Source organism: Ovis aries, chromosome 2, assembly GCF_016772045.2.
Source record: "Ovis aries strain OAR_USU_Benz2616 breed Rambouillet chromosome 2, ARS-UI_Ramb_v3.0, whole genome shotgun sequence".
Classification (NCBI taxonomy): domain Eukaryota; kingdom Metazoa; phylum Chordata; class Mammalia; order Artiodactyla; family Bovidae; genus Ovis; species Ovis aries.
This window is the reverse complement of record NC_056055.1, coordinates 69,138,529-69,165,499: the sequence shown is the minus strand read 5'-3', so window position 1 is coordinate 69,165,499 and position 26,971 is coordinate 69,138,529. Positions and strand designations below refer to the sequence as shown.

General features: G+C 45.4%; 1 protein-coding gene across 2 annotated transcripts in view; it reads right to left on the bottom strand.

The window, feature by feature from the left end:
* Positions 1 to 24,419, bottom strand: part of DMRT1 (doublesex and mab-3 related transcription factor 1) — a 92,266-nt gene extending 67,847 nt beyond the window's left edge. The window contains exons 1-2 of one of the 2 annotated variants that reach the window (XM_027963916.3): positions 23,998 to 24,419; positions 20,476 to 20,667 (exon numbers count right to left, since the gene is read on the bottom strand). In XM_027963916.3, coding sequence (XP_027819717.1) covers positions 20,476 to 20,667; positions 23,998 to 24,339 — 534 coding nt within the window. In that variant the 5' untranslated portion in view covers positions 24,340 to 24,419. The remainder of the gene's footprint in view (positions 1 to 20,475; positions 20,668 to 23,997) is intronic. The other variant, XM_004004342.6, reaches the window with a different exon arrangement.
* Between the last annotated feature and the right edge of the window lie 2,552 nt (positions 24,420 to 26,971).

The window sequence follows — 26,971 nt, the reverse complement described above, 5'->3', positions numbered from 1 at the left end:
AATAGTCACAGTGATCTCAAAAGGTTATTCAAACACTTTTCTCCCTTTTCCAACTATTTATCTATGTGAAGCTGAACTGTCCTAATGTATTTCAATCAAAACAACAGATTGAACTAAATACATATGGCAATCCAGCTGTGTTCTATTAATAAGCCAGACATATAAAAGATATTTGTAAAAATGTGAACAAGACCACCCTCCCTCACTAATCTGCTTTGGAAAATAGTTATTTTTCATTAAAATGTTACTTATGTTAATTTTAAAAGAATTAACAAATGTATTCTTGGTTTTTCAGTTTTACTTTCTAATTCAATAAATATCAATAGACATAATCCACATAAACAAAAGCTCATAAACAAAACCTCTTTGAACGTCCTTGAGAATTTGTTAGAGCCTAAGAATTTTGAGAACCTCCATATCACAGGAGGATGGATTTCAGAGCAACTGGAGTCAGCCTCTCCTCCTGAGCTGCTTAGTTAGCAGTCAGCCAGCAGGAAAGGCCCAACTGGGCGCACCTCACTTTACACCTTAACTGGGGACATTTCTTTGAGTGACACAGCCATTTACCACCACGTGGGGCAGCGGGCAGCAGAGCTGTGGACCGAGAGCACCGACCCAGGCTCTCAGGTCCAACTCTTGATCAGATCTGGAATCCACAGCCTGGGACCTTGGATCAGTTACTTAGTTTGTACACAACACATAACATGGGTGAACACTGCTACTTACAAGCACAGAGCGCAGAGAAAGGCTCGGCACTTGATAGATGTTAGCTGCTGTTGTCACCACAGTCGCAACGCACTGAGAGCCTCTCTCGGCTACCAAGCAAGAGAGCCACCACGCAGTCTGCCTGAGAAAAGCGCCCTTGCTCTCAACGCTCATCCTCAGGGATCCCAGGAGGGCCGGGCTGAACCCAGCGGGGCTTCCTGAGCACAAAAGAGCTTGGACAGGAGCAGAGTCCTGGGCTCCCGGCCCTCTCTGAGGTCAGACAGTAGCCTTGAGCGCAGTCGGTGTGGTATCACTCCCCTAAGTCATAATCAGAAAACGTGGAACAGCCTGTTTCTCCCACAAGTCAGTCATGACAGAGCTATATCAAATGTCAGACACAAACCTGGCACCTGGAAAGCAAGCAACCCCTCCACTTGTGTACCTGCCACGAGCGGGCAGCATCTCTACTGAATGAGACAAAACCAGCAGGTGGAGAATTGCTGACCTGCCTTCCCTTCTGCCAGTCCCTGCCTCCTCGTGTATCAAATTCTGCTTTTGAGAAGCTCAGTAACTACGGTGCTTCCCTTAAATAAGATGGGGATTTTATTTATTTGGGGGGACTGCTGCCATTCCAGGCCTGAACTTTTAGCTCGCTATAAAGTTAATGTGCTATTCAATGTTCATTCCAGGCAAGGCTGTGGGGCTGTGTATTCTCTGCCACCCCCAGAAGGCCATTATCTGTAATTGCCCATTACCATGCGTAATTATTTCTCCTGGCCTGGTCTACAACCTCCAGGGCTGCACGCAGGCACAGTTAACTGCTCCCTCTTACCAAATCTGTGAAGGAACCTTTATTGACCCTCCGTACACTGAATGGTATATTCCAAAGCCGACACGAGACCCTTTTACAGGCAAACTCATCTCAAACCACGAACATTCAGACCCCCTCCAGACGCCCCCTTCCCAGCTCCATGGAGTTTTCCCTGACCTCAAATAACAAGAAAATAAAGCACAATCAACTCTTCATTATGTGGGGGCTGATAATCCAAACTGGGAATTATCTGGAGTCCTTTATCCTCCCTTCTTTTGGATTTGGCTGCTTAATTGTATCATGCTTTTTAAAAACTTCTGGGAGAAGGTGGAGATAGTGGAGGGGAGCGAGCAAGAGAGGGTGAAACCTAAAATTTTAATTCAATATGTATGTTCCCACTTCTCGTGTTTTTTGAGGAAGAGGAGGAACTATGTTCAAATCAGTGATTAAGATGAGATCTGGGGATTCCAGGTGCATTTAAAGTATTAATTCTAGAACTGACATTTGGTGACACAGCCCAAAATGTCACCTTATATTTACCTCACTTTTCAACATTAGCAGGTAAAGAGGAGAGGGGTGGGGGACTACTGGCTGTACACGCAGATGCCAAAATACTCAGCCATCCCTGGCATTTCTGTGTCTTTTCTGCTGCATCGCTCAGGTGGGAGGGTGTGAGATGTACTCTAAGCTATTATAACTTTCATGCACAAAAAGCTAGGAAGGAAGCCCCATCTTTGTATGGTCACTAACTCCAACTGCACCCAAGACCATCCACAGAATCTCCATAATGGATACAACCCTTCACATATGCTGTTCTGATTTTCATTGTCTTCCCTTCCTTTTGAATAAAACAACTCTGAAATAAAGAGACTCTAAAAATAAACATTTGTCCAACCTTTCAACCATGAGTTTTACCAAAGCCAGGTAAGGGAACCACAGAGAATTAAAGCTAACATGTTGCAGCAAATCTGACAACAGGAAAGGCATAGGAAGGAAATGTTACCCTTCGTTTCGATACCTGGAGAAGCTCAAGTGGCAAGTCTAAGGATGTGTATGCGGCTGACAGTAGGGCCCCATCTGACACCTCATAATTCACCCCCAGGCTGTGTCACTGAGGGAAAAGGAAGCCACTTAGATACGACCAATGAATACTTTCAGCTAAGACATCTGTTGCTACTGACCATTTCCTGAAGAAAAATACAAGTGACCACTAACTATTCACATGCTGGCCTGAAGGTGCATCAAACACCAAAGTCAAGACAGACTTCATAGACAGAGGTCAGGGAGATAACCTTTCCACAGGGAGATGTCAGGCTGGGCAGGGGCTGAGACTGATGATTCGGTCCAAGGGCACGTCACATCCCAAAACCCTGACTTGTGGCTCTTCTGACTCGTCCCTGGAGCAGCCTGCTCCAGCCCTGGGTCCTGGCTCAGCTCTACTGCTGTGGCCTCGTGGCCAGCTGCTGCCAAGTGTATGGAGCTGACCTTAAATCATGCACACAAGCCACTACATACCAAGTAAAGTGACTTCCCCCAAGCTCTGCTGTCTCTCCAGTCAACTGCTCCACCAAACGGGTCACAGACCACAGGCATAAGAAGGCACAGCAAAAAGTGTCACATCTGTGATGGTTCCTGCCTCCCCATGTAGGGGCCAGAACCCAAATCCCCAGCCTCTGTACAGTCAGAGAAAACCCTGCCAACCAGGTCTCCCAAGTGAGGCTTCAACTGAGACAATGCCTTTCCTTTCTGAGGGGTGAGAGCCAGAAACCCATGGCTTTTGAGACATGCAGAAGCAACAGCTGAAGGGCCATGAGGGCTCTGAAAACTTGGGATATATACACACACGTCATACATATTGTGTGTCTACATACACGTGTACGTCTACGCATCAAGCAACATCCTAACTGCAAAGAAAATCAAATCTCAGCTGAAATAAATGATACTACTAGCCAATCTGGGCCTGTCAACCGCAAGGTTATCATGACGACTAAGAGCATGAGTGAACCAGCTGTATCAGTGACCAACTCCTTACAACTACTGGCATCGTGTCACCCTGGCATCACGTACATTATCATCTTCCAGATCCGGGACCTGTGTTGTGCAGATTTTGTCCATCTGGGTCTCTGGAAATCTAACATGCTCTCAGAAACTGCACTGCACAGAAAGGTCACCAGTATCAAAACCATTTGGCAATTCTCCAAATAAACACAGAAGCAGGAACTCTCTGCGTGGGTACAGCCCATGGCATGGTAGGAGGACTACATAAACTCTAAAACAGGGGGCCCGTATCTGCGGCAAAGCAGCCAGCCAACTCTGTGGGCAGCACCGGGTATCATCGGAGGCTGCGTCAACCACCAGCCTCACTCGTGCTTCTCAAGGTTTATTCCATCACAAAAACAATACCGGATTGACAAGTCAGAGAATAAAGATGTCTTCTACTCAACAATAAAGCAAGAGCAATTATCTGAACCCAGCCAACAAAAAGCATACACTCCAATGAACACACCGGTTTTGAGACGAAATTGTCTGCCCCCACTCCCCACGCCCAGAAAGCAGACAACAACATGGGCAGAGCCTGGAGACTCACTGAGGCTTCTGTCCCTGGACTAGACCCAGCCCAGAAGAGGCAGTAAAGCTGGCCTGAGCAGAAACTACAGGGCTGGGACTGAAAGGATTTCAGAGCTAAAGAGCTGAACTTACTGAAAAGACCACTGCGGATGCTGTCACGGAAAGGACTCACCAAAAAGTCAACCACAGAGGAGGTGACAGAGCTGCTCTTCTAGACAAGCTGAGCAGTCACAGTCATCTGCACCAGGAGGCCAACTTGTGAGGGAAAGCTCTCAGAAACTCGAAAGAAACTCCTTCCTTCCTTCCTTCTATACCAACTGGGTGCTTAACGGTTCAATTCTACGGTAGGAAAGGTCATTTTGTCATAACATTACCATACGCAGGTAACTCACCTTAGGTTCAGGCGAGTCTGAAACAAGGAAGCCCAACAACTACTCAGAATGTGTAGGACTTCACTTATTGCAAGTCAAAATACCGACTGCAGACATGCATTAATAACGAAAATAAAAAATATGTAGACAAGGGGGGAAGACAAATAGTACAACAGGAATACGACACCCTAAGAAAACTAAGAAAATAATAAGCGACAGATTACTAAATTTTCAGGGACTGAAAACACCAAAATAGGGAGGAGAAACAAAGTCATTGCAGATTAAATACGGAGAGCTTTAAGCCAATTATAAAAGATCAAAGTGAGCAAGAGAGGGGAGGAGTCGCTTTACAAGTAACCGAGACAGGAGACCTTGGGAGAAATATGACCAGGGTGAAATCATTACAGCTTACAGTGAAAGTCATCTAGGGATGGCTCCAGAGAGAAATTCACCAGAGGCACTCCTGAGAGAACAAAATGGGTACAGCAAGCAAAGAGCTCTTTATTTCAAAAGGCACACAACTCCGGAGGGCTGTTTCTTTCTGTGCGGAACCATGACTAGGACTGGCAAGGTGAAGAACACAACTGAAAGATGCTGGTGGCTTGAGCCGTATTCTGGATTCCATACCATCCATCTGTGGCTAGGAGCCTCTGTGTGGTCTGCACTCCATGGCCCCATGGGCCAAATGGAGAGGCAACTGCTGCGGAATTAGCAGAAAGGGTATCTCTGAAACTCACTTGACACTTTATCACCCGCCAAAAAATCTGATCTGCCCCCTTTGAATAAGGTCAACTTCTCCCAAAGTCTCAACGCTTATTAATTTTCCTAGATTTTAACCAAGAACAGCAGAGTCAAGAAAAGAGCTGCTAACGTGAATGATGAACTTTTAACTGTAACGTCTCACTGGTGGAATAATCTGTTATTTACATACATTTTCAGTGGCTACCAATAAAAACTTGATGAGGCTGCCACCTGGAAAGAGCTGCCTGTAGCTTAGAAAGGTGCCCGATACATGGGGGAACACGGAGTCCTGAGTAAACTCAGGTCTTGAGTCCAGGGCCAGTGTCTTCTTGCACTGATGGGAAACACTAGCTCTTCACCCTGATTCTGAGTAATTAATTCTGTGTATTTTTGTTTGTTTAGCAAATACACTGGATGCTATATAATATCAAAGTCAAAAAGCCAAGAAAGTACACAGTATTGGCAAGGAATGACCACTACAACTTGCATTTAAGATCAGGGGTAATGCCTGATTTACCAAATTTTCTTTCTTACCAGAGATTCTACACATCACCATATAACTGTGAGGCTGGTTAAAGCCTACGGTATAACTGAAAATACAAAATGAGAAAATGTAGTATATTAATAATGAAGCACTTACTGAGAAAATAAATCTCAAGCCAAAAAAAAAAAAAAAATAGAGAAAGAAGCTCTGGACATCAACTATTTTGCTTACCATAGTACCTGGATATCAAGTGCTCACCTAGCTTAGTAACCTGGCTACCTAGTGGGTCCCAAATTACTATCAAGACCAGAGTAAGAGAGCTCAGTACAGGCCATGAGCGCGGGCTGCAGGTCAGACTCAGGCTGGACTCAGACTCAGGCTGGAACTCCACACTCCACTACTTAAAATATGTGTGATCTTAAGCATGATATTGAATCTGTTTCTTTATAAGTAGAAAAAATAGTTCCTATTTTACAAAGTTGTTGTAGAGATTAAATGAGAATATAAATAACAAAGCAGCTAAGACCATACCTGGCATGAGGCAGACACTCAGTAAATGAGGGCCCATAGTACTGTAATCATTATTATCTCCTTTGAAAACACGATGCCGAAGAGTTGGCAATTCAACAGATTACACACCCAGGCAGCAAAGGACAAAGCACTGCTCGTTCTCTCCCTTCACACTCAGGAACCAGAAAACATTATTCACAGTCGTGCATGGGTCCTCAGTTTGAGAAACACCCCTTATTCCCGCCATGCCAGCTCCTGGCAACACAAACTCATGTGAGAATGACACTGCTTTGCATGATCACCCTTTCCATGCTGTTTCTTCAGTCCTGCCCAATTCTCCCCTGCTCTTAGCTGCAAGCTTTTGCTGCCTGTCAAACTCCTCTCCGTTGCTGTAAATAATCTCTCTCCCTCTTTTATATTGCCTTTCAAATATTTATAGACTGTTATTCTCCTTCTCTCCAAGCCATACATCATTTTTGTTGCCCTTCCCCTGGATTCTCTCTAGTTTATCTACATCTTTTAGAAAAAAACAAACCCCAGGTGCTTCATGATGAAAACAGCACACCCAAAGCTAACAGCCCTGAGCCAATAAGGCCCCTTATTCAAAAGCCACCAGAAAGCTCTTTGATGTGCTGCTGCTTCCTTTTCCCCCGTAACTCCTAATTCCATCTCTCAGATAAAAACACGGGAGAGTGCGATAGGGAGGCGACCACCACCCTCATCCAGCAGATGTCGGGGCTCCACGAGGCAGCAGCGACAGGGTGGGGTGTGCTGGGACAGCTGCAGACACACTCACACTTGTTAATGAGAAATTATGCATAGTACCTGTTGCTCCTACTTGTGAATTCCTTCCTCATCCACTGTGTTAGAAATGAAGGTGTTGGAATCATGTCCTTGGGACTCCTCTTCCCTCCCCGGCCAGGTCTGTACCATATGCCTGCTTTCTTCATTCGACAGGCAGGTTCTGAGGTCTGAATCATGTTACTTCTGTCCAAACTGAGAGCGGCAGCAAGACAGAGGAGGTGCTCTACCTGTTTTGCTGCAGAAGGTAACTTGCTTCTACTCAAGTCCTGGGTATCGGTGTGGTTCTCCAACACTCCCAACTCCCTTTAAAAAGGGTGAGAGATGGCTAATACTGAAGACATGTGTCAGTACAACTAAGAAAACAAAAAGAAAAAAAAGCAAAAGCCAAGAAAAGAAGGGGAACCCTTACTCATACTTCACTGTGTGAGCATTAAGATTGATGCATCTCAGAGACTCCTGGTTGCTGGTATACGGGCTGTGCTGGGGGAACTGAGAGGGGATATATACGCCTCACCCAGAGCCACAATTCGCATGTCAGCTCATGGAGCTAGGGTTTTGAAGAAAACACACACACACACACTTCATGGCTACAGGGTGGGTCATATCTGGCCTCATTCCTCTACTCCTCATTGTAGTATCTGAAACTTGAGTTTGATGGCCTGAATTTCCGTACTTTGTTGTGGTTTACAAAGTTTTACATTAAAATCTTAGTTGAGCACCACATTGATTCTGTGAGATAAACTGGGAGGCATTATTATTATTTTATCTATTTCACAAATTAGAAAACAGACTACTCAGAGAAATAAACGAACTGCTCAAAATCAAAAAAGGCTGTGTAACAGGCAAGTCTTTGGACCCGAGATCTTTGTTCTTTTAACAACATAGAGCTTCCTCCCCAGGTATCAATATAGTTATCCAGGTAAAAGCAAAACTCTGTTTCCAGGTATCTTCATCTTGAAGACCTTTGATCAAGCCTCTACTACCACATACCACTCTCTAGTTAATCTGTTAACTATCTGACACTAATCTGGAAATTGGTAAGTAACAATTAGCCCTCACCCTGGGGGGAAATACAACCCCGAACATGGATCAACCAAAGAAGCAGTAAAATTATTTTGAAAGAGTCTATGGGTAACACGCACTCTAACTTCATGTAACATTGGTAAGGATAAGATTAGTCTCCAGCAGCCTGGATTATCTGACTAGACAAGTGTATCGCATTCTGCAGGCATGGCTGTGCTGACTTATTATACACCAGACAGTAATGTTGGAATCTGTAGACCACAGCTCCAGACATGAATGTAAAATGGTTCAGTCACTGGAACCCTTAGCTTAAGTTGAGCTCTGCCCATTGTTACACTGCAATGAGGGCATTGAGAGAAGCTGGAGGAGTGTGAAGAACATGCCACGTGCATCTGCTCCACCAGGGGGACATTTCTATTTGGCTCTGGTCTGCTGATGGGGAACCAGACAAACCACAGGCTCCTCCACTCGTCCATAGAGCGCAGTGACCAGGGCCAATCCTCAGGCTCCTGGCCTCTGCAGTCTGCCCCCAGCTGTCTCAGTTAGTCTCCTGGCTTGAAATATCAAATAGTGGGTGGGGGGTGGGGGCAGGGGAGGGATTGCAACTCATATCACAAAGGGCCAATTCCATAATAAACGAGGAACTCTCAGATAAGAAATTCAATAAAGAAATAGACAAAGGACACATACAGATGGCTCACAGAAAAAAATACAAGTGATTTTGTAACATATGGAAAAATGTTCAGTCTCACTAACAAAGAAAAGGGGAAATATAAACTATATCAACTATATTTGTTTTCTATTGCTGTATGACAAACTGCCACAAATTTAGCAGCTTACAACAATGCAAATGCATTATTCTTGCAGTTTTCTGGGCCCATAGTCTGACCCAGGTCTCTCCAGGCTGAAATCAAGGTGTTAACAGGTCTGCGCTTGTTTCTGTAGGCAGGGAAGGATCCCTAACCCTGCTGAGTCAGAATGCTGGAAGAATTCGGCTCCCTGTGGTTACAGGACTGAGGTCCTGTTTCTACACTGGCTGTCAGCTAAGGGCTGTTCCAAGATTCTAGAGGACTCCTGAAATCTTTGCCTCGGCACCCCTCCCTCCATCTTCAAAGCCAGCCACAGCGGTCACGTCTTTCCCTGACTGTGAGACTCCTGGCATCTTCTGCTGTGGCATCTCTGGTGCAACCAGGAATGGTTCTCCACTTCCAAGAATTCAGGCATTAGAATGGGCCCACCTGGAATCTGGGGTCACCACCCCGCTTGCAGACCCATGAATTAAAATCACATCTGCAAAGTCCCTTTTGCTCTGAAGGTAACATCTTCACCACCCCCCGGGACAGGGGTGAGGACCTCTCTGGGGAGCCAATGTTCTTCTGACCACCCCACACGTACCCAACTTTCAGACTAGTAAAGCCCCACAGAACCTAGCGCTGCCGATGCCGTGGCAGCTTCTCTCTGGAGGGAGTGCTGCGGGCGACATCCACCAAAGTTACATGTAAACTTGCCCTCAGAACAGTCCTCCTTTCCCCCATTTCTTTCCGGCTCTACTGTCGCCACCCTGGAGCAAGCAGCACCCCTTTGCCTGGCCAACTGTACAGTCTTCGTGCGCTCCCCCTTCAAACTACACTCCACACAGCAGCAGAGACCTCTGAAGAGTAAATCAGACCACAGCACTCACCGCTGCAACACTCCAGTGACTTCCCATGGCACTCACCATAAAATCCCAGCTCCTGCGGCCTCCAAGGGCCAGCGAGTTGTGGCCCCCAGCTACGTCACCCTTGCGCTCAGCACTGAGCACGCCAGCCTGCATCCTGCTCTAAGCGCGTCTCACCCTGCAGTGCCTCCTGCCTGGCTCTTCCTCCAAACCTTGACCACAACAGCTCACCGCCACTCAGGAGGAGCTCTGATTTAATCTCCTTTGAGGGGCCCTCTTTCCCTAACCACCCTGTCAATGCCGTGACCCCTAGCAGGACACAGGCATCCCATCACTCTGTCTCCACAGTGCTCATACTTTCTGAAAGCATCTTGCTCACTCACTGGTGTACTTGTTTATCCACTGTCTCCCCTGCTAGACGTGCAAGATCCACAGATGTTTTAGGCACTGATATACACCCCAGGCCTAGAAAAGGGTCTGACCCAATGCAGTCACATGATGAATATTTGTTGAATGAGTGAAAAATTAAACAGGTGGAAGAAAGAGAAAAAGGAAGGGAGGGACTCTGGGCCAAACAGTCGACTTATCAGCAAAGATGAATTCAACTCAGTTCAGCAAACATTTACTAGTGTTAGATGGATCCAATCTGCTTCCCAGAATTACTACATATACTGTATTCTGGATAAACCCTCAACTTCAGGACCAGAGTAAAGGGTGATGCAACAATAGGGGGTAGCTTTATAAATGCTGAAATCAATACCAAGTTGGCTGGGAGGATACACTAGACTGAGCTGATTCTGGGTGTCTGAAGCATATCTGAGAACTCTCACTGCCAATAAACATTAGAAAATATGCTATTACTTGAATACTGAATTGGCACTTCCTTCTGACGACAAACCAGCTACTTATAGCCTATTTTAAGAGTTTCTTGTACATTTTTTTCTGAAAAGTATGCTCAGTGGTATTGTACACTAAGATGGGATTAGTGATTGTAAACTCCACCAACAGATATGAGAGACCAGAGGAAACTGCATTTGAAACACAATTTGGTTCAGCAAATTTGGTCGTCACATTGAATTTTTTTACAAGTTGAAAAGTAAGACACCTTTAGACTGAAACAGAAATTCAGACACGCACTTACAGAGTTGCATAGGACCACTGCCGACGGAATCATGACTAGTCAAGAACCAGTGAGACAGCAGTCAGAGCCCCCAGGGGCCCACGGGCTTCACAGCACTTCACAAAGCATTTCCAGATCGCCTGGCAGAGGTACAGAATTCACAGTATCGCGCATCAGGCCTTACCCTGGGTCCCCTTCTCTACTGGCCTCAGCCCTCTGAGAAACTCTACTCGAGTTTGAAAGTCCTCATCACCCCAGAGGCACAGATTAGACTGGTGTACAGGCTTTCCTGGTGGCTCAGCTGGTCAAGAATCCACCTGCAACACAGGAGACCCCAGTTCGATTCCTGGGTTGGGAAGATCCCTTGGAGGGGGGCATGGCAACACACTCCAGTATTCTTGCCTGGAAAATCCCCATGTACAGAGGAGCCTGGCAGGCTACAACCCATGGGATTGCAAAGAGTCGGACACAACTGAGCAACTAAGCACAGCATACGAACAAGGACAGAAGTCAGCAATAAAGCAAAAATTTCAGACCTGGGAGAAGGACGAAAGGAAAAGAACAGATGTTGGCAAGATGAAAGCAATCATCTCGTGTGAGTCTACAGGTGCTTCCAAAGGCCAAGAAAGCCAAGCTAACAAAAGAGGCTGTGTTCAGCAAAAAGGTCACGAGAGGGAGAGAACGCGGAGCTCTCACTCTGTAGATTTAGACTTTCAGTTTGGGAAGATAAATCCTAGCGAAGGATGGTGAGGATGGTTGCACAACAATGTGGATACACTTAATGCCACTGAACTGTACACTTAGGAACAGTTCAAATGGTCGATTTTATGTTATGTATATTTTGCCACAATAAAATATTTCAAAAATAAATTAGCTAGTAAAACAACTGATGAGACAGAAAGGCATTCATAAGATCCAGCGTGTGGCTGAGGGGGTAGTCAATGGACAGGACCCCTGAACCAGCAGATAACCAGGAACCCAAGGGTCAAGGACTCAGGGGGACACTGGAGGAGACAGGAGAAACAGCTAACACAGACGAGCTTTCTGACAGCAAATGCAAGGCTGCACAGCACTACAACAATTCCTTACGTCACCACCTATAAAAGTTTCCCAGTGCTATCAACAGCTATGACAACCTACGGACTGCTCTCTTCTCACTGGTGACGTGGAGAATAGCTGTCCGTTCTCCCCAGCTCTCAGGATTCTCTTCTGCTTTCCGCAGGAGTGAGGCCCAAAGACAAAAATTATTCTTGCTACGTTTCTAGGGCAGTAGAATTCCCTCTCCCTTGTTCTGGGGAAACGCTTGTCATCCAAGGTCTAGAAAGTTGCTTAAGCCCTTCAGAAACAAACCAGTGTTTCTACCAGCCAATAATACAACAAAGAAAACCTGTCACCAGGTTCTTCTGTGGTTTAATTCCTCAAACACTATTCCTTTCACTATAAAACATATGCAGTAAGGAGGGAAAAGAGGAAATTTTTAAAAGGCAGTATTAACATATTAAAATTTCTAGTGATAATAAGATGCAATCCCAGAGAATCCTCCGTGATCTAAACTTCTGGTGACCAAAGACCCATTGACTGGGTTTTGTATCTTTATAGTTTCTGCCAGGATGAAGGCATGCTACCTTTGAATTTTAAAAAACTTTAGCATGAATTTTCTGAAGCTCTCACACACTGCTGGTGGGAATGTAGTAAAATAGTGCTGCCTCTTTGGAAAACACCGACAGTTCCTCAAAAGGTTAAACATAGTGTTACCGTGTGTGCCTGTGCTAAGTCGCTTCAGTTGTGTCTGACTCTTTGTGACCTATGGACTGCAGCCTGACAGGCTCCTCTGCTCATGGGATTCTCCAGGCAAGAATACTGGAGTGGGTTGCCATTTCCTCCTCCAGGGGATCTTCCCGACCCAGGGATAGAACCCACTTCTCTTATGTATCCTGCATTGGCAGGCAGATTTTTTACCACTAGCACCACTTGGGAAGTGTTACCATATGCCTCAGAAATTATGCTCTTTTGAATATACTCAAGAGAATGAAACATATATTAATACAAAACCGACACCAAAATGTTACGGAAGCATTGCTCTTAATAGCCCCAAAGTGTAACCCAAAAGTCTATCACCTGATGAATTAAAAACTCACCATATCCATACAGTGGAGTAGTACTGAGTTTTTAAAAAGATATAATAAATATTAATACAGGCTACAATAGGGGTAAATCTTGCAAACATAAGGCTAAGAGAAAAAACTCAGCTATGACCCCAGTGTAGGAGCAGATGGAGATAACTACTAAAGGGAAGAGTTTCTTTTAGGAGATGAAAACGCTCCACAGTTAGATTACAGGGATGGCTGCACGGCTCTGCGAATTTACTTTAAAAAAAAAAAAAAAGCACTTAATTGTACACTTTAAACAGACAAAGTATACAGAATATGAATTATACCTTAGGCTGTTAAACTAATTTGAATTTTTAGGCATTTTAAAAATCAGGAAACACTTAAAAATATCACCAAAATTGCAGATTGATCAGTGATTTTACTCCGTATCTGTAGGTGAGTTCATGATCACTAACAGTGTTTTAAAACAACATTTCAAATTTAACCGTCGTTAACTTATTCAGCGAAACTTTACTGACCATGTACTGCAAAGCCAGGTACTGTACTATGCACGTAAGCTACATGATGAATAAACTGCAATCCCTGCCCTTAAGATTGCATTTTCACAATGGAGACAGAAGTGCAAATCGGTCACAAGCTTCTTTTGACTTTTACATATGCTGTTATAAAACTAATTTGTCATTGTATAGCACAAGAAAATATAGTCATTATTGTGTAGTAACTTTGAATGGAGTATGATCTATTAAAATATTGAACCACCATGTTGTACACCTGAAACTAGTAATACTGTTAAGTGAACTATGCTGCTGCTGCTGCTGCTAAGTCGCTTCAGTCGTGTCCAACTCTGTGCGACCCCACAGACGGCAGCCCACCAGGCTCCCCCGTCCCTGGGATTCTCCAGGCAAGAACACTGGAGTGGGCTGCCATTTCCTTCTCCAATGCATGAAAGTGAAAAGTGAAAGGGAAGTCACTCAGTCATGTCCGACCCTTAGCGACCCCGTGGACTGCAGCCTACTGGCTCCTCCATCCGTGGGATTTTCCAGGCAAGAGTACTGGAGTGGGGTGCCACTGCCTTCTCCGTAAGTCAACTATACTTCAATTAAAACTAATTTATAACTTTAAACACTGTATTTACCTTTTTTGATGGCTCCAAATTTTCATTCTAGCCAAGGTAGACCAGTAGGCTACTTCCTATATATTTTGTTGTCAACTTTTTTACAAAAACACTGTCTATGGAGAATTTCTATCAGGTCAATTAACTGCTGTATTTGACATGTAAATAGAGACTGCCCTTAGAATTAATAAAATTGATTCAGATGCTATTTAAAACACTAGGCTATCAAAATGATCAGTACAATTCATCTTAAGGGTTTTCTTTCATTCAAGCCTCCTATTCTTACTTCAGTTTAAGGAGATTTCATTTCATTAAACATCCTAGAAATTTCTTTGACTCTGAAAATAAAATTGGGGAATACTTTTATCTGAAGGCCTTTTTTAAACCCAATTTCCACATCTTCCATCGACTTAAAATTGAGCTGTCTAAAATCAAACGGAGCTCATCTCGTGTAAGTGGCCAGAATCCTAGAAATATCGGCTCTCAAGCTAATTTGGGTAAAATGTTTAGGTTTTTTATTTGAAATGCTTCTTTCTGTGCAACATGGAAAAGTGCGAAGATAAAAACAAATACTCCACAGAAGATTTTTAGAGCAGCAAAACTACTTGGAATGATACTATAATAATGGATACACACCATCATTTATTCACAGAATGTACAACACCAAGAGTTAACCCTACTGTACACTCTGGACTCTCGGTGATGGTGGCATGTCTGTGTCGCTCATCAGTCATAACAAATGTACTTTTGCAGGGGGATGCTGATAATGGGGGCACTGTCTACGTGTGGGTGCAGGGAATGTATGGGCAATCTATACCTTCCTCTAAATTTTGCTGTAAATCTGTAACTTCTCTAATGAATAAAATTTATTTTTAAAGAAACTTAAATAACTCAACATCTTCAACTGTTAGTTTATCAGTCATTTCTCACTGGCAAAAAACTGCATGGAGACATGATTCCATTTTAAAACTACCACATTGCATGTTTGTACAGCATCTGACCCCTTGGAAAGCGCACAAGCAGGGAGGCATGTGCTGCCTACTGAATGAGTTCTTTCTCTGTGCTGAAGTGGAATTACTGCTAAGGAAGAGAAGTGAAGGAGGGTGTCCTGTCGTCATCAGACACAGACCTGGCTGACCTAACAGGGGAAAGGTGAGTGAAAACAGGCCACAGGTCACAGGTCACAGGCGCTGGGCAGTGGGGGGAAGGCCTGAGTCGGCAGGAGGTGGCTCACTATGGGGGAGTGTGAATGTGAGCGTGTGTGGAAGCCCAGGGTGCTCCAGAAGGGAGGGCCCCAGGAGATAACATTCAGGTTCTCACTTACAAAGGACACACATGCCAAACCAAATTCTCTACAATGCAGCCCTTCATCTGACAGCTCTGCACGGAAGAGCCGAGAATTACGCAGACTTTAGCATGAGCTCTACGTAAAATGGCCTTCTACTTGCTGCATAGGCGGCTAAGGAAAAGCAAAATACAATATCAAATAAAACAGGAAGGAGCCCACATGTCAAAGAGGAGGAATGCTTGTGAGATTTTTTTTCAAGTCGGCTGATAACTTTCAAAATATATATATTAATATATTACGCTCATGAGATTTTTTCAAGTCAGTTGATAACTATATATACGTGTGTGTGTGTGTGTGTGTGTGTGTGTGTATAGCTTAAATTTAAAAAGTAAAACCACAGAAATAATGCTGAAGTTGTTATTAACTCATTGTCATTTATAACTAAAATTGCTCACCTTTCTCTCTGGATGCCTGCCTCCAAACTGGCTGAGAAGAAATCATTTGTTAATTGATAGTACACCTGTTAGCACATCTGATCCTGTTAATATAAAAGATAGCAAGGAACAGTGCATTTCTTCAAAACATTGTTCCTTCACAGTGTTACCCACAATCATAGAATCTTTTATACCCATTGTTGGTGGAATCTTCCAGCAGTGTTTTGATTGAGCTTGGCCAATCTTCAGCTAAGGATCGCAGAGACTGTGGTAAGTTAACTTACTCAGAGGGATCAGCTCTCCAATAGATGAAACGACAATTCAGCAAATTCAGTTTCCTTCACAGTGGCCTCAGGATTCAGCCAATAATCTTGGCAATAATTCTTGGGCACTTTCAGGAGCCAAAAGCAGATAACTAAGAAGCCTCAAGGACATAAACATCTACTGGATTTCACTAAGCCACTGCCCTTGCAGACACTCAACATCATGTATTAGAAAGAAAAAGTGAGCAACTTGCCTCTCGTGGGAGCCAGTTGGTGGGCTGCACTGTTCCATGACAACTACAACTTTCACCTTTCACAAAATAACTGCAAATCCTAGCCTTCCACATTGATAGAATACCAGGCCAGTAAAAAATGCCATGGTTTAAAAAAATAAAAAAAAAACTACACACAAGTGGGAGCAATATACTCCTGCCATGTTAAATATATACATTATATATATACATATACACACAAAAACAATAAACAGACAGGTAAAGCTTCCACCTGTAATCCTGGGGTAACAAACAGAAGACCCACAAGCTGGGGATGGCAAAGGAGTCGTTGAGTATGTTTCTGTACTCTATAAATGTTTACCAATCCCTGCAGAAAGGTGAAGGTTATTTTAAAGAAATTCTTCTCCCTAGAGATACAACCGCAGTTACATGCTTGTCAGTAGCACACTGTGTAGGGCAGCAAGTGGGACACCCCATGTACTACATAAAATGTAAGGAACATCCTTCAATCTGTCTTGTCTGCTTCACTCTCTCTCTCTCCCTCTCTTCCCCCTTCCCTCCCTCCCTTCACTGCCTTGTCCATCTCTCTCTTTATATTTATATAGTTTAATTCTACTGGCATTTCTGTTTTTCTCTTGCTCATGTCTCAGTTCAGAAGTTCATGATCCCAACTCAAGGGCTTTGGTGGACGTTCTGTGAGTGATGATGATGGACGAGGCTCCTGCCCTGCTGAGATGAGCTAGGTTGGTTCGGAAGGGCCCATGTTCCCAGAGCAGGCAAAGCCTCCTGCCCTCAGCTGAGCCCAGGGCACCACACACCACTGGCTTCCACACTCTCTCCCTTGGAGCGCTGGTTCAAGACTCTGAACTGACTCCAAGGTCCATCGGCTCCAGGAGCAAAGAGGGGAATCTGGTCACATTCTCCTTGACCCTGAACTGCTGCTTCTATTTGTAACTTTCCCTATCACCACTCTGAAATGCCCTGCAAGAACTTCTTGGTCATTGTGAACTCCATCTAGCCTGAAATCCTTCAAGGCTTCACCATGTTGGGGTGCAAAATCAAACTCTGACACCCCTTTCCATGAAGTTCAATGTGGGATACAGGAGGGTTAAGCCAAGTTCACCCATGGTTCCCAACAAAATGCCCAGGACTAATACTGATCCATCACAGCCCTGTCCCTGTATTTCTCCCTGCGACACCAATGGCTGCAGCTTTCTGTGCCAGCCAAGAATGGTGCTGCCCCTGATATGTTTCCATTTGCCCATAAGCCCTAAACCCCGTCTGAGGATTAAACCATAAACTCTAATCATAACTGTCTGTTTTCCAAGAAAACACAGCAACTATTCCCACAGCCTCCCTTCACAGGCAGGTGGCAAATCCGTGGGCTCTGGGATGGGACAGACCTGGACTGAATCCCAGCTCAACTCAGCTTTATTCTGGGGCAGCTTCCTTACCACCGGTGTCCTTGTCTGTAAATAGGAATAATAATTCCTACTTCCTAAGATGTTTGTGAACATCAAATGAGCTACTCCCCTGTCTACTCCTCTGGCACCCCCCATCCCCATATCAGACCTCCAGCTGAATCCACCAGGTCTGCCCTGACCCGATACTATCTTCTGGTAATTAGATACAGCTTAAAATCCCAAAGTGTGAGAGTCATATTTCTGATAGATATACTCCTTCCTTCTTATGAAAAGGAAAGTTCTGAAACTGCTATAAATATGTTTTATCCACAACAAAGCTAAAACAAGAAAATAATACCATTCCCTTTGTGAGCTAGAGATTCTGGAGCCCCAGGAACATACCCAGGGACAGGCGCGCAGACACACTTGCCTGCAGCGGGTACTGTAACTTTGTCACTCACCTGGCTTCTCTGGGGCCTTCTAATCTTCTTTATAATAGTCAAGACTCTGAGGATCTTAAAAAGCCTCAAAGAGCTCATCCCTCATTTTTGAGAAGAGGAAACAAGACCACCAGAGCGCTTACGAGACTCATCTAAAGTTGCACAGCTATTTAATGACAACTAGGCAGCTGACAACTTTAGCCCAGTGATTAAGCACAGCAAACTAACTTATGAAAAGTTTGCTTAACGCTTACTCCAAGGTTACATTTCATGGAGCCTTAGAAGGTTCAAGACTGTGAATCTCAGCCGGTGTGTTTAGTATGAAATGTATGTCTTTATAGTTGCCAATGGGATGTCGCAGATCCTAGTTTGGTGAGTTTCTTAAAGCCCCTGTATTCTAGACCAGTGCCATTAAATGAAACTTTGTGAGAAATGGAAGCACACACTATCCAATATGGCTGGCTTTAGCCACATATGCGCCTGTCAAACATCTGAAATATGACTAGCACAACTGAGAAACTAAATGTTTAGAATTTTTAAATTTTATTTTTGCTATTGCAAAATACATCATAAAAACAAACACCTCAACCATCTTTAAGTGCACAGTTCAGTGATACTAACTACATTCATGATGTACTGCAACCATCACCATCATCCATCTCCATAGCTCTCCATCTCGTAAAACTGAAACTCTATACTCATTAAACAATGACCCTCTATTCCCCTCTCCCCCAAGCCTGTGACAACCACCTTCTGTCTCTATGACTTTGACTACTTCAAGTATATAAGTGGAATCATACAGTATTTGTCTTTTTGTGGCTGGTTTTTTTCACTTAGCATAAAGTCCTCAAGGTTCATTCGTGCTGTAGCTTGTGTCAAAATTTCCTTCTCTTTCAGGCTAAACAGTTTTCTTTTTACCACATTTTGCTCTTCCACTCACCTGTCAGTGGACACCTGAGGTGCTTCCACGTTTTAGCTATTAAGCATAATGCTGCTATGAACACGGATGTAGAAATACCTCTTTAAAATGCTGTTTTCAATTCTTTTCAGTACGCACTCAGAAGCGGAATTGCTGGATCATGTTATAATTCTATTTTTAACTCCTGAGAAACCACCATACTGTTTTCCATAGCAGCTGTACCATTTTACATTCCTACTAACTGTGCACAGAAGTTCCAATTTTTCCACATCTTCACCAATATTATTATTTTCTGGTTTTTTGATGGTAAGCATCCTAACTGGTATGAGATGGTATCTCACTATCACTTCGATCTGCATTTCCCTAATGACTAATGATATCAAGCATCTTTCCTTGAGCTGCTGCTGCTGCTGCTGCTGCTGCTGCTGCTGCTAAGTCGCTTCAGTTGTGTCCAACTCTGTGCGACCCCACAGTCGGCAGCCCATCAGGCTCCACCGTCCCTGGGATTCTCCAGGCAAGAACACTGGAGTGGGTTGCCATTTCCTTCTTCAATGCATGAAAGGGAAAAGTGAAAGTGAAGTTGCTCAGTCGTGTCCGACTCTTAGCGACCCCATGGACTGCAGCCTACCAAGCTCCTCCGTCCATGGGATTTTCCAAGCAAGAGTACTGGAGTGGGGTGCCATTGCCTTCTACCACTTGTATATCTTTTCTGGATAAAAGTTTTAATTTTACTCCATTGTAATTAGATTCAAGCAGCCCAAGGAGGCTAGAGGCCTCCATGTTGGACAGTGCAGCTCTAGAGCATCATGATTCTCAAGGTAATTTACAGATCCAGTGCAGTAAGCACTGTGAGACTTGCAGGCAGATGGATCTATTCAGATACTTTCTAGTCTGCCAGATGTGGCCAATCACTGAAACTTTTTATACCTCAATTTTCACATAGTATAAAATAAAATTAACACCTCCTTCTTCTGAGAATGAAATGAATCAATACACATCTATAACCCCTGATATCATCTTAGTGCATGAGAGAGAATTTATGCCAATGAGACATGCCTTGCCTCAATTCCAGTGTCCACTGAAACTCAGAACCCAGAATCTGGTGTTTTTTAGATATGTTCCCCAAGTGGAATTGCAGTCCTTCCCAGAGAAAGGACTTTCAACTTTAGGAAACAAGGATTTTTGGCTCCCACCAGGAGGATCCCGTGAATGGAAGGGGCTGACTGCGATGAATTCTGGACTAACTTCTCTGGTATTCTGTGATTTTGACTCTGTCCAGATTCAGCCTTGGCAAAAAACAACAGGAAAGTGAAGCTGTCGAACTTCTGGTTCTAGAATTCAGGCCCACCTCCTTTGTGAGGCAGCCGAAACAGACCTTCAGAGGGAGGATCTTTCAAGAAACGCTCTAAGCTCTCCATGTGCCTTGGGACTCAGGACCATTTGTGGCCACACCCTTCTTCCCTCCAGCTGGCCCACAGGCTTACCTGAAGCTGCCGTGGAGGGGGTGCTGGCCGGGGGCGGCTGAGAGGAGCTGCCGCTCTCAATCATCAGGCACGGGTTGCTGCCGCTGTTCTCTCTCTTGACCATCAGCTCAGCCGTGCTGGGCAGCGGGATGGGGTGACTGATCCCCAGTTCCTCTTCCTGGGCCTGCTGCCGTCTCAGAGCCACCTGGAAGCACAGGGCAGTGGGTCACCCTCCAGCACCCCAGAATCACTCCTACAGCTTTGCCAAAACCACTGAAGCCCTGCCCATCCCAGACATCTCCATTCATTACCTCCAGGGATGAGGTCTAAGAATCCCTCATTTCTTCTCCCCCTCCCCCTCATTTCTTTTTATAGCCACCCAGGTAACTCTGATGTGCAGCCAAAGCTGAAAAACGGTTGAGAGTCAGAGGTCCTTTAGAGCTTTGAGTGAGCCCTCAAAAACTTTTCAATAAACAAATATGTGTGTAGACTAGGAGAAAAGATTGGTTGAGAAAAAGCTGCAGAGTCAGCAGAGGAATTCAACATGAAGAGCAGAAGTCAGCACCGACAGATTAGGAAGGAAGGAAAGTGGGATCACTCACTGCCTCCTTCCACAAATATGGAAAAGGCCACTCTATCAGGAACCTCGACCAGCAAGATATAGTAAGGTTAGATTAGATCCGAAGGTACTCACTGTTTAAAAGGAGAGACAGGAAGCAAACACGCAACTGCAACTCAAGACAACACGTGAACCCCCACAAGACAGGCACAAAAAGGGCTCTAAGTGCAAGGATGAGCGGAGGTGGTGCTGCACCAGGGCCGTGAAGAGCCGCCTGAGTGAAGCCTGACAGGCAAGGATGAAGGGGCAGAACTACCCCCAACAAGGGAGCAGGGTAGACAATGAAGGCAGAGGCTGCTCGGGAAACCCACAGAGCCCTATTCTGTGGGGTGGAGGGATTGTGGAGGGAAGTAATGGGGAGAGGGGGGGTGAAATATGGTGTTGGAAGTCCCTGGAGAAAGAGGTAGAGGTGGAGATGAAGAGAAAAGGAGAAAGCAAGTGGGATATCCCCCAGTGGGGACTGGAAAGGACCCAGCATACCGAAGACACTCCTCATGGTCCCTCTTCTTTTAAATAACAGTGAGAGGTTGAAAAGTTGTGTCCCCCCAAAAAAATTGTATTTTTGTTTACAAGTAACAAAAAAAAGGCAGACTTTCTGTTGAAACTGACCACTGGTGATAATGGAACAAGAAAGGGAAGCACCTGTACCTCAGAGGCTGAAATACAAGCCAAAAAGTTGACGTCAAAATGGTGACCCAGAAGCATAACTACAATTTACAGACTGTTTTAGGAAAACTGTAGTCTTTAAATTTAGAAAGATGATTAACTTGGAAGTAATTTTACTCCTAACAAGAGGAGTCTTCAACTTAAAAAAAAATCTTTGAATAATCAATCAAGATTAAATAGTTAAGTTTAATTATTGAATTTTCTATTATTAACCAAGTTTAGAAACAGAATATTAAGGATTTGACTACAAATGTTTAAAATACCCATGAACTTGTGAAGTATGTCAATGCAACAAAAAACTGCACTTTAAGCCCTGGTTTACACAAATCTCACACATGCACCCAACATACAGAGTATTACATAGTCCATAAACTAAAAACACTTTTACAAAGACCTCTCAAGGGCTCTTAGGAAATGCTATTTAAATAGGGAAGGTGAGGCAATTGATTTAAAAATGCAAGTATTTTGGGGTCTTAAGATCAATTTCAAGCTATTTTAGAATGACTGTTACATGGTTGTTTAAAGGATTTCACTCAGCACAGCACAAGCCTTCTGGTGTGGAAAATACTGAAGTTTTATTCTATTAAAATAATTTTGAGTTCCTTTTGTTTTTAACATAGCGAACAGCCTCCTTACCAATTAGTACTCCTACTAATACAGTTTATCCAAACTTAATGGCCCTACTTGGATGCATATTTTTCTTACATTTTGAGAAAAATCCCCCTCCCAAGCATACTCTCCACACTAAATATTAAAGCCAGCAGCTAAATATTAAAAAAAAAATTTTCTACCTACAAAAACAACTAAATGTCATAAATTTTTTTTCCAGTAAGTTCACTGTGATGCATTTAAATGCCATATTCAGTGTATTCTTTTCCACTATAGATTAAGCTAAAAACCATAAAGAAACCAAGTAAAACAACCTGTATTTCCATAACTACCCTCACAGTCAGTGAAGACCGAATCTAACTATTTTACAACATTTTTTAATGGGTGTATATAAACAGTGTAATCTCTAAGAAAAACTGTTAAGTCCTGTTAAAGGCTCTTACTGATATCATTTTCAGTGGAGGATATTTACCCGTTCCTAACCAAAAGTAGCACATCGTTAGTAAACGTTTCTTTGTAATATTTCATTGTAAATAACCTGTTTTAAAAGGATGGAACAACTTTTAGGTGGAAAGAATGTGTATTATTCTCTTCTAAAAATTCTTTTAGGATACCAACGACTTTATTTCTGTTAAGGTACAAAAGTACTGCCCTGCTTAAGACGCTTAAAAAAAACACACACACACCAGCAACAGCAGACAAAACCTCAAACGCTTGCATTTTCTCCTCTGCGTGGACGTTTAAAATTCTTAAGTGTGTTTTAAAACACACTCAAAGTAACCTGTACTTGAATATCTTCGGTCTAGACAGCAAACTTTGAAGCGCAAATGAAATTTTCCCAGTGCTCAAAATGGCTGAGCCAGGATCCGCCGCGGCGAATACGAAAAAGAGCGCCAAAGCACAGCGAGGACCACGCCGCGCCGGCGTCCGTTAGGGCGACTTTTCCAGAAAAGCAAAGACTCCCGCCGCGCCGCGTTATCCGCAGAAGCTGCGGCCGGCCGGGCCTCTGCTTCCCGCCTAACCAGTACCCTGAGAAGGCACCGTCCAACAAACACCCCCTCCCCCAGTTATAAGCGCACCTCCCCGCTCCGGGCCGAGTCACGGATCCGAGGGGGAAAGCCCCCCAACTCTGCTCAGAGTGAGGTCGGATGCCTAGGGCTCCCCGAAGGGGCGAACACCACAACTCGCTGCTGGAGGCGGGGTCAGAGATCCCGGGGACCCCTTCCCTAGCAGCGCGAACCCCGCAACTCTGTGCTGGAGGATGAGTTTAGGGATCTCGGGGACTCCCAGGCAGAGCGAACCCTGCAACTCTCAGCTAGTTCTGAAAGAGGAAGTCAGACAGCCAGAGGATCCCCGAAGGGGCGAACCCCACAATTCCCGCTGGGTCAAGGATCCGGAGCTTCGGGAGCCGAGTGAACCTCGCACCTCCCAGGCTCCGCCTGCGGCATCGGAGACAAGTCGAGGCCCTCGGAGCGCGGCATCGGAGCGTGGCTAGGAACCCCGGCCCCGAGCGCGCAGTGGCTGTCGGCAAGCACCGCCACCTTCCTTCCGAACCCGCGCCCCACGTGGCGCCCCAGGGACCCGAGGGGCTTTACTCGAAAACTTCGGGGCTGAAGCCCGGTTCCGGACCCCCGCACTCACCTGCGCGGCCATCACGCGTTGTCTCTCTGCTATCAGGTTGCATTTCTTGCACTGGCAGTCCCGCCACATGCAGAAACGCTTGTGGCCCTTGAGTGGCGACGCGTAGCCGTGGTTGCGGCACCGCGCGCACTTGGGCAGCCGCGGAGACTTCTTGCTCGAGACGGCGCCCATGCCAGACGCTCCCGAGCCGGAGCCGCCGCCGCCGCCGCCGCCGCCAGTGGTCCCGAGCGGCGCCCCGGCCGCTTTGCCGAAGCCCCCGGCCGTGCCCTGCGGTGGTGCCCCCGGGGTCTGCGGGGCCTCCGACGGTGCGGAGGACTTGCTATACGCATCGTCGTTGGGCATGGTGCCCCAAGGAGAAGCGCAGACTCTCCGGTGGCTGCAAGGGGGTCACCCGGCCGACGGCGAGGCGGGCGAGGAGGAGGCGCAGGACGCGTACGTTCTGCAGCCCGAGGTGCAGCCGGACTGGCGAGGTCGGGACTCGCAACGCCCAGAGAGGTGGGGGGTTGTGCCCTTTTTTTGCGCGCGCGCGCGCGCGGCACAGAACTTTTGGATACTTTTTAGAACGTTCCCGGGACTGCCTGGGCGGGAGAGAGCTCTAGGGAGCGCCGTCACGCCCACCGCCCCCCAATTCTAGCCTCTGGACTCCCGCTGCGTGCAAGCTTGCAGGGTCTGCAAACACCGAGGGCGCTGCTGGAGGGCTGCTGCGAGCGCACACCTGGAGCAGAGGTGCTCCCCGGGGTGCCCAGGCCGGCTGCCAGAACACGCTGCACCGAGGAAGCTGGGCTCCAGCTCAGCAAGGTAGCTGTGCAGGCTGCTGGGGGGAGGTGCAGACCCCCCTCTGGAATCCTCCCGCTCCCTTCCCCCCAGTGACTCCCTTCTGCAAGTTCCATAGGACAGACTTTGGCAGAGGCCAACTCAAATAGCAGTTTCTTCCTCATTTAAGATAAGTCTGAGGCTGAAGGCCTGAACAAAGAGAAGCCTCTACACTTATATCAGCAAATAAGACCCACAGTGGGAGAGTGGGTCCATGCGCACCCCGAATTTGGCCTGTTCTCCAGTTGCCTCTTCTTGCGCCTGTGTTCACTTGCTCAAGAGATTTCCACCTGCTGGTTCCATATAGCTTTCAAATCTAGAGTTCTAGTCCTTACTTCTCTCTTCAGTGGCTTACAGTTTCTTCCCTTTGAAGCAGCCTCACTTAGGATCTGCAGGCAGTGGAAATCCGGTCTTTTAAAAACCTCTGTTGGGGTTTCGGGGGACAGAGATGAGCACACTTATCAAAATTCATTCCACACTTAAGATCTGTGCATTTTAATTATACCTCCCCAAACCCCAAATCCTCTTACAGCCTTCTCCTCACTGCCCCTCCCCACCATTCTTGTTTTCTCTCTGCGCTTCCACAGCAAATCCAACCCATTCTTCCTGCACACCCAAGTGTCCCTCTAAAGCCAGCCCTTCTCATGTCTGAATCTCTGCGGTAGCGTCCAGCTGGTCTCACTGTTTCTTAGTCTTCCAGTATAATTCCATATTCCATACACACAGCAGTTGGCTCCTGAAGTGGCTTTGTATTACTTTCCACATGAAACACAGAAGTTAAGGACCTGAGGCTGCATCTTAAAGGACTTTGAAAGATCTCCCTCTGCATTTTTCAGCCTCATATATTGAGTAGTTTACCTATCAGCTTGAGCTTTTTGTTGATTTTTACACACCCTTTTTGTTCAATGCTATGTCTCTAACCTTGGGATGGCCATTGTCCAGCCAGGGGTTGGGGTGGGGGTTGGGGGCTGCCCTTATATCTCTCCCCTGCTTGCCTTGCTTTTCCCCAGTGTTAGTACTCTAGTTTCAAATTCTTGGCCCTAAAGTAGGAGTTAGGTCCCCAAAGGATCCTGCCATCCCACTTGACTTCTCATCAAAATGTTTGTCTGTTGACCCTCTGGTTTAGCAGATTAGGCTTCCCTTATAGCTTAGTTGGTAAAGAATCTGCCTGTAATGCAGGAGACCTCCGTTAGATTCCTGGGTAGGGAAGATCCCCTGGAGAAAGGATAGGTTACCCACTTCTCTTGGGCTTCCCTTGTGGCTCAGCTGCAAGAATCTGCCTGCAATGTGGGAGACCTGGGTTCAATCCCTGGGTTGGGAAGATCCTCTGGAGAAGGGAAAGGCTACCCACTCCAGTATTCTGCCCTGGAGAATTCCATGGACTACATAGTCCATGGGGTCGCAAAGAGTTGGACTCGACTAAGCAACTTTCACTTTTTAGCAGATTAGCATTTTCAGCCCTGAGCTCTGAAATCTAGCCTGCCTTTCGCGTTCTTATTCTGAGGCCCCTCTCACAGGCTCTTTCCCTCAGCCTGGATTTTCTCCATTAGTGTCCTCACTCTGAAAATTATTTCCTAAAGAAGCATCTAGCTTTACACGATACCTCATATCCTACCCATCAAGCCAGCAAAGCTTTACTTAGGACAGGGGCCAGAATGCAACCATCCGTCTCAATCTGGAGCTTGTTAAATGATAACCACTATTTGGTTCAGGAATATCCATCAGACTTTCATTAAAACACACATACCAATTTCTGTTATCTACTATTTACTTTTCTTTTTCCATATTTCCATTTTAATACATTACCCAAAGCTGCATCACTCTCAAGGCCAAGTCCAGTTCCAGAGAATGAAGTCAATGCCAGAAGCAGCAGCTGTCAAATCCCAAATTACAAGGGAACACATGTTTCTTATGAGCATCCCCTCACTAGAGTCTGTGATGGAGGGACTTAAGCTTCCTACAGGAAATTTGGGGCTAGGAAACTGTGTGACCAAGGTATTAAACCTACAATGTTGTGATGAAATTAATAACCTAATAAAGTTTCTATTCACAAACCACAGAAAAGGTACCAGACACAAGATGATACAAAAGGAAAGTGGGAAGACCTCAAGGATGAACAGAGTTGTCCTGGATATTTTGAATAGTTTGGCCCTGTTGTCTC